The sequence below is a fragment of the Arachis duranensis genome, chromosome 9 (assembly GCF_000817695.3).
Source record: "Arachis duranensis cultivar V14167 chromosome 9, aradu.V14167.gnm2.J7QH, whole genome shotgun sequence".
NCBI lineage: Eukaryota > Viridiplantae > Streptophyta > Magnoliopsida > Fabales > Fabaceae > Arachis > Arachis duranensis.
Genome location: NC_029780.3, coordinates 9,457,073 through 9,469,207, shown reverse-complemented (window position 1 = coordinate 9,469,207; position 12,135 = coordinate 9,457,073). Strand labels below are relative to the sequence as shown.

Below are 12,135 nucleotides of genomic sequence, written 5' to 3'. Positions count from 1 at the left end.
TTCGTTTTAAAACCCTCTCTTCGCTCTCACTTCTCCACTTACGTGATCTTTCTGAGCACATTGCACTGACATGGACGAAGATCTCGACTTGCCGATGGCGGAGCCTATGAACGACGACTTCGACTTCGCCGGCGGCGGCGGCGTCGGAATGGACGACGATTTCCCCGTTCTCAAGGTCGGAGAGGAGAAGGAAATTGGCAAGCTTGGATTGAAGAAGAAGCTCCTCAAAGAAGGTGAAGGATGGGAGAATCCTGAAGCCGGTGATGAAGTCCAAGGTATAAATATCTCTCTCTTTCACTTTCTTCCTTTTTCGTTTGCTTCGATTGGATTTGTTCTCGGTTACATTGTTTTCTTGAGTGAACATCAAATTCATTTTTGAAATAATAATAATAATAATAATAGTTGCATATATATGCCACTCAATCAATATAAACAAAATTTAAGTAAGTTTACTACCTATATATTTTCTCACTAAAAGGGCATATCTTCAAATTATTTCATTCAATATATTGCTCTAATTAAGAGCTTTTAAAAAAAATATACCTTAGGACATTATTTAGGAAACAAACTTTACGGACAAACATTTTAAGAATGTTATACTCTTTAATTCTTAAATTTAAAAGCAGATTTATTGGCAGTTCACTATACCGGGACTCTGCTTGATGGCACCAAGTTTGATTCCAGCAGAGATAGGGGAGCCCCTTTCACGTTCACACTTGGACAAGGTGAGTGATGTGCTTGCTTTAATCTTTGTTGATTTTGTTAGGATTTTTGATGTTGTCATTGAAAGCTTTGAATTTGGAAGAGTGACTGCTTGATTGGTTTATGAACTGATTTAGCTGTTAGCAATGCAGGATTGTTTGATGGATTTTGTGTTGTTTTGATTGTTAATGTGAAATCAACTTTGTGCAGCTGATACTACTAAAGTGCACCAAATAGATGCACATTTATGAGATGCACCTCTAGTCATCATTTAATATATTTCTAAGTGACACTTTCAAATATGTAGGGCAAGTAATTAAAGGATGGGATGAAGGTATTAGAAGCATGAAGAAAGGTGAAAATGCCCTTTTCACCATCCCACCTGAGCTAGCTTATGGTGAATCCGGTTCTCCTCCCACAATTCCGCCCAAAGCAACTCTTCAATTTGATGTTGAGCTGTTGTCTTGGACTAGTGTGAAGGACATATGTAAGGATGGTGGTTTGTTTAAGAAGATACTTGTTGAGGGAGAGAAATGGGAGAACCCTAAGGATCCTGATGAAGTTCTGGGTATGCATATTTCTCATATTTGATTTCTCTGTTTGTTCGTCGACATCTGTACCTTACTATGTGTTGCCCTCTTGGTGCCACAGTTAATTATGAGGCACGCCTTGAAGATGGAACACTTGTAAAGAAATCTGATGGGGTAGAGTTCACAGTAGAAGACGGTAAGTGTGGCACACATCTTTGTTATCTCAATTTATACTTATGCTTGTGTTGTATCTTATGTTAGTCGTTACTTTATGATAGGTCACTTTTGCCCTGCATTGTCAAAGGCCATCAAAACAATGAAGAAGGGACAAAAAGTAATTTTGACTGTAAAGCCACAATGTGAGTTGTCAATGATTTGGTGATTTTTTATTGTGTGTTTTGGCAAAAGATATGAATGCTATTTTGTTCATAACTTCATTTCATTTTAGATCAATTATTAATTCATTTCTTATTGGGTTATTAGATGGATTTGGCGAGAAGGGTAGGCCAGCCCATGGTGATGAAGGTGCTGTTCCACCAAATGCAACATTGCTGATTACTCTTGAGTTAGTCTCTTGGAAGACAGTGACCAATGTAACTGATGACAAGAAGGTCATGAAAAAGATCCTTACTGAAGGAGAAGGATATGAGCGTCCAAATGAGGGATCCATTGTGAAATGTGAATTCTTATTGACATCATGAATAGTGATTTTTAATTTATCAATTGATTTATTGCATTGATTCTGATAGATTCTCTCTCATGTTGTATCTTCTCAGTGAAACTTACTGGTAAGCTGCACGATGGCACTATTTTTGTGAAGAAGGGCCATGATGGTGAAGGGGAACTACTTGAATTCAAAACAGATGAGGGTAATAGAAATTCCTCAATGTAACTCCAAATATACTTTTATGCCTAGAGAAGTGAATATTTGATGTGTTCAACAGAGCAAGTAATTGAGGGGCTTGATAAGGCCATGTTGACAATGAAGAAGGGCGAGGTAGCACTGTTGACTATTGCTCCTGAGTATGCGTTTGGTTCATCAGAATCCAAGCAAGAATTGGCAGTTGTTCCACCTGACTCCACTGTGTATTATGAGGTTGAATTAGTATCTTTTGTGAAGGTATGCCGAAAACTGAGACTTATGAGATCTATTAAGATTTGGTCATATTTGTGTTACAATTTCAGTGGAAGAAATTTTATTTTTGTAAAGAAAGACTTGCCAATAATTTAAAAGTTGGGTTGAATTGATTGGTTGAACTGTTCAGAACGTGGGCCATGTTTTTAGTTTGAAAATTTTCCAGTTCAATGACAAGTCAATCACAGGTTCTCAGAGATATGATTAGTACAAATCCAAATAGAGATCTTGTGATTTAATACCCACTTTGGTTTTTAAAACGTTCATATTAAGCATGCAACTGCTGTTGGACATAATTCCAAAGAAAGTACTGATGAGTGAGAATCTGAAAAAAATAGCATAATAAAACTGCACTTTCTTATATTACCTGCAAATTCTAAATTTTGATATGCTTCTCCTTTTATGCTTGTTTTTATTCCTATATACCAGTTACTTGTTAATTAGAACCATCTCTTATATACTACTCAATTTTCGTCAAGCCTTACCAATTGGGCGTAAAAGATTAATTGGATTTCTCTACTCATTCTTAAATCTGTTTTGCATATTCTTCCTAAAACATAGGAGCAGTCAAATATACAGTAACTTTGAGGAAATCTGTCCAGAGAATTGCTGCTCTTGGCACAAAAGGCAAAATAAGAATAATGGCATACCATTTTACTATCCCGTTTTACCCATTCATTGTATCTATTCATATACCCACCTTGAAACAATCTTCATGATTTCTTATAGGATAAGGAATCTTGGGACATGGAAACTCCAGAGAAAATTGAAGCTGCTGGTAAGAAGAAAGAAGAAGGGAATGCACTGTTTAGAGCTGGTAAATATGCAAAAGCTTCTAAAAGATATGAGAAGGTAATCATGCACGCACATATACAGGAATATACACCTATATTCAATTTGTTTCATTGTAATTTGAGGATATTAATATTAAAACCTTTTTGCAGGCTATTAAGTTCATAGAATATGATACCAACTTCAGCATTGAAGAGAAGAAGAGTGCCAAGGACTTGAAGATTGCTTGCAATTTGAATGATGCAGCTTGCAAGTTGAAGTTGAAAGATTATAAACAAGCAGAGAAATTGTGTACGAAGGTATGGCTCTCGTATCTCATCTTGTATAGTATCGACCCTTGCATAATAAACAACAACTTTTTTTTTTATGCGGACATTCAGGTTTTGGACCTTGAAAGCACAAATGTGAAAGCACTCTATAGAAGAGCACAAGCATATATCCAGTTAGCTGACTTGGATTTGGCAGAATTTGATATCAAGAAAGCACTTGAGATTGACCCTAATAACAGGTATATTTTCTGATTGCAATTTACTTCGATTTAATCTCACCTCTATGTGACTAGACAGTTGGCATCCATTTGGTATAATGCTCATCATTTTTTTAGAGGAATTTCCCTTTTCCGCTGATATGTTAAGACATAGAAAGCTATGATTTTGCTCTTATCCTATATCTTGTGTTATTCATCTCTCCATATTAATGAATCTTTTCTTTTAAGGTTCATGTTATAGTGAAGGAAAAATGGTGAAGAGATAAAGATTTACTCTCAATAGATAGTTAGATACTAGTTTGGGAAAATGTGTCATTTTATTGTTATTAATTTTTAAAAATAAATTTATACACTTCTCTTTACACAAATTTCTTTACCATAAAGGATGTATAAATAATCACTATAACTCGTTCTGATGAATATAAACCAGGGATGTTAAGCTAGAGTACAGGATTTTGAAGGAAAAGATGAAGGAGTACAACAGAAAAGAGGCAAAATTTTATGGAAATATGTTCAGCAAAATGACCAAGTTAGAAGTGAGTATTCTATCGATCTATCACCTCTTTATCTACTGTTAAGGACAAGGGTTTGTTTTGGTGTTCCTGACTTGTGTGTATTAATGTTTCATTTGTTTAACCTGCAGAAACCTGCCTCCACGGATTCAAAACCCATGAGCATTGACAACAAGGCATAAAATGAACAAGAAAATACACGATGGAAATTCATCTAGTTCCTGGGTCCGCCTTGATTTGGTTTCGTTCCTATTAGTATTGCTTTGGTCAACGTTTTAATTTTGTTGGCTTTGTTAACAGGGACAAATTGTTTATTCTAATAGAACAGCGGGAAGAAATTTGTCTTCGTGAAGTTATAAAATTAATGTTTACTTTGGTCATATAGATGGTAGTTATTTGGATTTTTTTCATTTAAATAAAAATTCGTTATTTACGTTTTTACACGAGCTCGGGAAATATTTTCAAATAAGTTACAAGGCTGCGAAACATTAACAAATTTTACAAGTTAATTCATTAATTTTAAAATATAAATAATAAAAAAGTATTTTTAGACTAGATTTAAATAAAATATAAAATAAAATGAATGAGATTAGAAACAGAAATTTAAATTGTATGTTTTAGTTTACATTCAGGAAACATTATATTTTTATTAATTTATGAAATTGAAATTCTGTTAAGAAGTACGTATATATAGTCTTCAAAGATAGCTTATGATCTCACTTTGAGAATTTTTTTAGAGTTTGGTGTAAAATAATCCAATGCAATCAAGATATTTGGTATACTATATTTATTTTCCATTATATATTACTTCAATCATTAAAAATTTTTAAGTTTGGAATCATGTAGAGCATAGTGATTTTTTAAATTGTATTTGAATCTTAAAGTCATCTTTAAAATTAATAATTATTTAAATTTGTTAATAATTATTTAAATTTGTTCTCAAAGTTACATTTTAAAACTTATAGTAGTTTTTAAGACTGTTTTTATTTTTTAAAACAGATAAGACAAGAATATGAGAATATGATAAGACAAGACATTGAGAATAAGACATAAAGAATAGAGATGCAAATTTTTGTGTTTTTGTAAACAAGAATAATGAAAAAAAATAAAAAATACACTAATTCAGTGTCTTGGACATATTGTCCCTGTCTATATCTCCTCTATCAAATACAATTTTGTATTTTTATATCATTGTCTCAGTGTCCTATCTTTATAAACAAACGCAACTTAAAATATTTTTTCGTCCATTGTTTGCCATCAAAAAATTAAGTTGGACGGATTCCTACTACACTAGCATTGTAACAGCTAATTAAGTAATTAATATGGTGAAAAAAATGTTATTTTTGTAATTTTAACTTTTTTTTTAATGGGCCTGCTACACATACAAACAAAAAGGTCCTACAAATTTTACAAGTTTCTAGCCCAGACTTCATTCACATGCGCAGTCATTCATTTTGAAGAGAGCGTAAAATACACGCGCTCCACTCAACGATTGCGCTTCGCGAAAAGCGCTCCCTAATGGCGCACTCTTCCACTTCTCCAAGCCCTTCAAAGAAAACACAAACCGTCCATTTTCGAGCAACATTGCAAACTGCAGAGATAGAACTCGTCGCGAAGATTAGAACTCTCCATCAACACAAGATAGAACTCTCCATCAACAATCTCCAGAAAAAATGAAGATATATTACTCAAGGTACGTTACTATTTTACTGATCTTGTATATTTTTCACATTTCGAAATCGAAGAACTAGGTTTTACTGTTTTTCTACGTTCTTCTAGATTCTACTCTTCTTCTTGTTCTAGGTATCATTTTACAGTTTTTTAATGTTCTACTTGTTTTAGGTTTTACTGTTATTCTTGGTTCTAGGTTATACTATTCTTCTTAGTTGTTCTAGGTGTTACTGTTCTTGTTGTTCTAGTTCTTCTCGTAACTGATTTTTGGGAGTATATTGCGTAATTTGGTGGGTGTATATGGAATAATTTGTTGGGTGTATATGGCATAATGTGTTGAGTGTATATTTCTGAATTGATATACTGTAATATAGTAAACAGTTGCAACTATTCTAATATTTGCTTGTCCATGGGTGTATATTGCTTGACCTTGTATATTAATGCATGTTTGAGTGATATCTGACTGATATCTATGTGTGTATCTGACTCATATCTATGGGTGTATCTTATTTATATCCTTAGCAAACCAAAGACCTTAAGTGTGCAACCCATTTATTAAATGAGAAATTCAGAAACATGAGCGAGGAGAAGAAAACAATTGTTAGGGATTTGGGATTTGGTAGCCTGATGCACATCCCACCACTGATTAATGCAAACGAATACACAACTTACACCCAAGTGTCAGATAGATTCTAAGGATATTGACACTGATTAATGTAACTATTATATGATTGATATAACTGATTAATGTAACAAATTGAACACATGCTGTAAAAATTTGCCAATTATGAGTAAAATTCTCTCTGCTGTATTCAACATATCTGAATTATAGGTACAATAATATGAAGAAAAACATCAAACCAAATATACACCCATGACCTGATATTTTTTACATCCAAAGAAAGTTGAATATACACCCAAAATTCTATCCCCCTGATGTTTTATCCCTAAAACCTTAAACCCTAAACCATAAACCCTAAACGCTAGACACTAAAACCTAAACCCTAAAAACCTAAACCCTAAACCCTAAAACCCTAAACCAAATGTCTAAATTACAGGTACTATAATATGAAGGAAAACATCAAACCAAATATACACCCATGAACTGACATTTTTTACACCCAAATAAAGTTGAATATACACCCAAAATTTTATCCCGTGATGCTTTATCCCTAAAACCCTGAACCTTAAACCCTAAACCCTAAACCCTAAAAACTAAACCATAAACCCTAAACCCTAAACCCTAAAACCTAAAACTCTAAACCCTAAAACCCTTAAATCATAATAAAAAAAAAACAAACAATATTTTATAACATAAACAACATATTGTGAAATATATATATATATATATATATATATGTAAAATGTAAAACACAAGAAAATTCACAAAAATACACCCAAAACAATAGTGCTTTTACACCCATATTCTGTAACTATACACCCAAAAAGCTATCCACTACTGCTGGTACCCTGAACTGATAATTCATAACACGTCCTTGATATTGGCTAGAATTTGAATGCACCACTGATGCAGAGAGAGGCTGCAGAATACACCATGTCAAAAACTAAAAATACACCCAATCATGTCTGATATAATACACCCGAACGACAACAACTCAACTAATTGATTTATGGCTGATTGCCGAATGAATTATGGGCCATATGGCTGACTATGAATTACGAATTTAAGCCGAATGGCTGAGATGGATGTTGATCCATGGCTGGGACTAAATGAATATATGCTTGAGATACATGGGTAGTAGCAAGGGTTGAGGTTCATCCCACTTGCTCCAGGTTAGAGACTGTGATGCCTGGGTAGTAGCGGTAGTAGTGGTGATTCCACTCGCTCCAGGTTAAGCTTTTAAACACCTGCCTGGGTAGTAGCCGCAGTAGTGGTTATTCCACTGGCTCTGGGTTGAGCGGGTAGTAGCAATGGGGTTGTAGCTCAAACCTACTTGCTCCGCGATGGGTGTTTCTGTCCATGGTTAGCTACCAGGACGTGTCGGGTTGGCTATATAACCGACATATGATATCATCAGCCACTAAGGACAGGCATGCATCATATGCATCTATGTGACATTGTTTGGGTGTGCAGATTGTACTTGATTTGCCTATGTAATTATCTGCTAATTGTTCTACTTGCAATAACTATTTGTTTGTGTTTGCATCTGGAACTCTGTTGGTGGGTGATGATTGGTTGTTGGATTGAATTGTTTGGGCCTAGGGCCGTGGTTGAATTGAGATGGATCGATGGTTGGTTTTGGTTTGGTGTTCTTGGTTTGGAAAAATATGAAAGCTATTTTGGTTCAGTATAGATAAACTTTTTGAAAGGCTTTTGATGTTTTCGAGAATTGAACGGTTCCTCTTTCAGAAAAAAAGTTTCCGAATTTACTTTTATTCAAAACCGTTGTTTTTGAAAAGAGGCATAAGACAGTTATTAATCACTGGTACGGTTTATCTTCATGTATCCTATTACAGTAATTCTCAAAAAACCCTCTACTGAGAACCCTTTCGTGGATAATGTTCTCAGCCCCTACATTTTTCCCTTTTCAGGATATGGGCGTAGAAGTTACAAAGAGCTTATTTAATTGTGTTGTGATGCTCTTTATTGCTTTAGATTATTATTCATTGTACCCTCGCCTTTATCTTGGTATATTTTGTAAGAGGGATAGGAATTGTATTGGTTCATGCTTGTAATATTATATATATATGTATGTATGTATATATATGTAAAATGTGAAACACAAGAAAATTCACAAAAATACATACAAAACAACAATGTTTTTACACCCATATTCTGTAACTATACACCCAAAGAGTTATCCGCTGCTGCCGGTACCCTAAACTGATAATTCATAACACGTCCGTGAGCATCTCTACTTAGTTTCTTGTGCTGTTTGAGCATCTCTGTTTTACTTAGACAGCAAGGGTGTGAATGATCCAGCACAACCTTTGAAATGATCCAAGCACCAACATCCTTCAATGTGTGTATATAAATTCTTGTAGGACAGTTTAAACTGGCTGTCAGATTCGTCTTTTCGGTCAGAGATATTTTAGATTTTCATTTTCCCTCTCTGCTACATGTAATCAATTGATTCTTAATCTCGTTTTCCTTTCTATTTGTACTCCGAACTCTTGTAGAAAAACCTGCAGCCTTGGCGTAGTTCCTGTAAAATTTTTCAACATCTTCAAGGGTGGTAAAGGTCATTCCAACTTTGGGAACAAACTGGTCATCAACAGCAGAGAGAGGCTGCAGAATACACCATGTCAAAAACTAAAAATACACCCAATCATGTCTGATATAATACACCCAAATGACAACAACTCAACTAAAATAACAAAAAAAAGACATAAACTGTAAATACACCCACACTTCCCCTAAAATACACCAAAAAAATTCTGATCTATACCCGAGCGTCTGCTATAAATTGCAGATAATTAATCAAAACTAATACATTAAATTCAATCTACAGATTTATGTTCACGCGTTAATTTCACAGTCAATGTTCACGAATTAGTCAGCTACACAATGCTATACAAGTAACTGCAACAAAATTAAGAGTAATCGTATGTAAATCAAACCTCAGGAACTTCGTTAGATTCAAATTCATAATCCACTTCGCCCTGATTCAGCTGACAATCTGAGGTTGAATCATCCATTATCTTCAAAACGAGTTCAAATTTTAATTTCAAAAACCAGAAAATCGAAAAGAAAACGAAGCTGGAGTTATAGAGAGAGGAACTCACGTCAATGACGAAGAACAAACCAATGAGAAAGTAGGGAAAAAAAACGATCGAAAAAGCAGGGAAAGACGCGTGAGAAGAAGAACAAAGAAATTTGAAAAGAAGAAGAACGAAGAAGGAAACGCAGGATCTGTTATATAGCGCGTGTAAGGGACTAATACTAGGAGCGTATTTTAGGGAGTTAGTGGTTAGTTGACTTGTAATGCTTACAAGGCCCAATCGCTTGTATGTAGAACTTTTCCATTTTTTTAATTCCTAAATTATCTTTAAATTGTATTCAAACCTAAATCATTGTCAGCATAAAAAACATTCATTCTTTCTCCTCATGGTGTTTCCAACCATCTTCTTTACCACCATCTTCACTCTCATACTCTCCTCCCATTCTTCCCCATTATTATTATTATTATTCCAAGTCAAGAAACAACTAGTAATATTAAAAACATAATAATCTAAAACTATTTTATTTAATTTAATATTTATAATTTTATGTATATAATATTTTATAATTATATATTTATTATTTTTAAAGATAAATTTAAGCTATTTTTTTGTCTCTGACATTATCGTAAAAAAAAGTTATGATTATTTTTTTTTAGTTGTTCATCCAACTCAACAGGCCAATAATTAATTTGTCGTAAATTTGAACTTTATTAAGAGTATGTTATTGACCAATCAATTATTGCATATACAAAAAAATTTAAACTCTTAATATTTACTTAAGTAAAATAATAAACTGATCAATGGATAGTTAGTTATATCTATCTTTGATCTCCTAATATTGGCCTCCAAATATTTTTGTTCTCAATAACAAAATAATTAATTTACATTTGCTTTAGCTCGAAAATTTTCACCATGATAAAAAGTCTTCTGAAGTGATTGGATTATTTCTTATGAATTGGATTAGTCCCATTAAATTGAATCACTTTCTCAACGTTACAAAATTCGTCACTTAGAAGATCCAAATCCTCTTTCGTAATCATACCCTTAGATCAACGTGATGCAGCGCAATTGACAACTCAAATTAGATATGTGGGAAGAACTTTAGGTTCAATTCCCACTAAACTTTCTCACCTAGGAAGGACGAAATAAATCAGTGTCATACTCATAGAAGCATATAGGCTCCGTTTGGTTAGTGGGTAGAAATACATAAGACATAGACATAAAGACATAAAATGACATAGACACAGTAGGACATAAAAATCTTAAACTTGTTTGGTATATAAGTACAGGACCCTGCATTCAAATTACAATTTTAATAAAATGACACTAATAACCCTATCATCATTATCACATCTCTATCTCTATCACCATCACCATTGTTATGTTAACTCAGATTATCACCATTAATAACTTTTAATGCAATTACAAATTCAATTCAACAAATCAACAAACTAACACAAAATCACTCTAACAACAAGATTAATCAAAATTTAAATAAAAAATAAATAAAAAGAACAGAGAACTCTCCCCCCAATTATCTTCTTCTCATCTCGCATGCAAAAAGCACGATCTAATTACAGTCACAAACAAAAAATTGAAATTGAAATTAAAAACAGACAATTATTCTCATCACAAAAAAAAACCCTCAAAGAACTGGAAAGAAAAAAACAGCAAAATAGATGACCATATGGTAGAAGAGAGGCAACGGCGTGAAAGAGAGACGGAGGTAGATCTGGAAAGAGAGGTGCGAGTTTGATTTAGAAATGCCTCAATATCAAACATGGGAGGAAGCCTCGACAACGACACTGAGGCAGAGAACGGAGAAGACAACCATAGCGGAGGCGGCGTGACAAAGGAACGCGACAGTGGTTGCGACAACGTATGAAGGAAGAGATGACAGTAGTGGCGACGATGATGGCGGCGAAGAAGTGGAATGGAGAGAGACTGTGGTTGAATGAAGAAAGAGTTGGAGAAGAAGATGAGAGTATATGATAGAAGGAGGTGAATCAGAAAAAGAGAAAGGAGAAGATGAGAGGATAAGGGAAAAAGGATAAAATTTGAATTAAAGAAAAAAAAGAAGGGATAAGATTAGAAAAGTTTGTGTATTATAATTTGTGTCTTAGTGTCTTAGGTTAAAGGAGAGACACTAAAGACATGTATTTTATGTGCTTCTGTGTGTCACCGTGTCCATCAAAAATTTATGTCTAATGAACCAAACGGTGGACCGTGTCCATCTCTTGATGGACATGTATGACAAAACAAACACTACCATAGGATTCCATTCAGGGAAAACTAAAAAAGGAAATATTTATGATATATTAAATAAATGAATATTTTGAAGTAATGAATAAATATTACTAAAAAAAAATAAAATGGATATGGATTTCGTTAATAATAAAAGTAATTTTTAAGTATACGACACCGTTTAGAGTTAGGTTTCATTGATTGTCTCACATAAATACTTCTCTTGTGAAAGTTGTGCTGCTAAGCCGTCACAATTTTTTTTTACAACATATTGACCATAGTAAGAGCTTTAGGTTGTTATTTCTTTCTCATTCTCTATCTTGAATCATCAAAGATTCAAAGTCTATGGTTTATCTGTTTAATTAGTATATGGCCTTT

General features: G+C 33.7%; 1 protein-coding gene across 1 annotated transcript; it reads left to right on the top strand.

Annotated features, from left to right (window-relative positions):
- Positions 1-4,538, top strand: LOC107464456 (peptidyl-prolyl cis-trans isomerase FKBP62). The gene is made up of 13 exons (XM_016083373.3): positions 1-275; positions 639-725; positions 1,010-1,270; positions 1,354-1,428; positions 1,511-1,591; positions 1,716-1,910; positions 2,009-2,101; positions 2,177-2,352; positions 3,097-3,219; positions 3,312-3,458; positions 3,540-3,667; positions 4,077-4,182; positions 4,290-4,538. The coding sequence occupies exons 1-13, from the start codon at positions 71-73 to the stop codon at positions 4,338-4,340; spliced, it is 1,728 nt and encodes a 575-aa protein (XP_015938859.1). The 5' UTR covers positions 1-70; the 3' UTR covers positions 4,341-4,538.
- Positions 4,539-12,135: the final 7,597 nt, after the last annotated feature.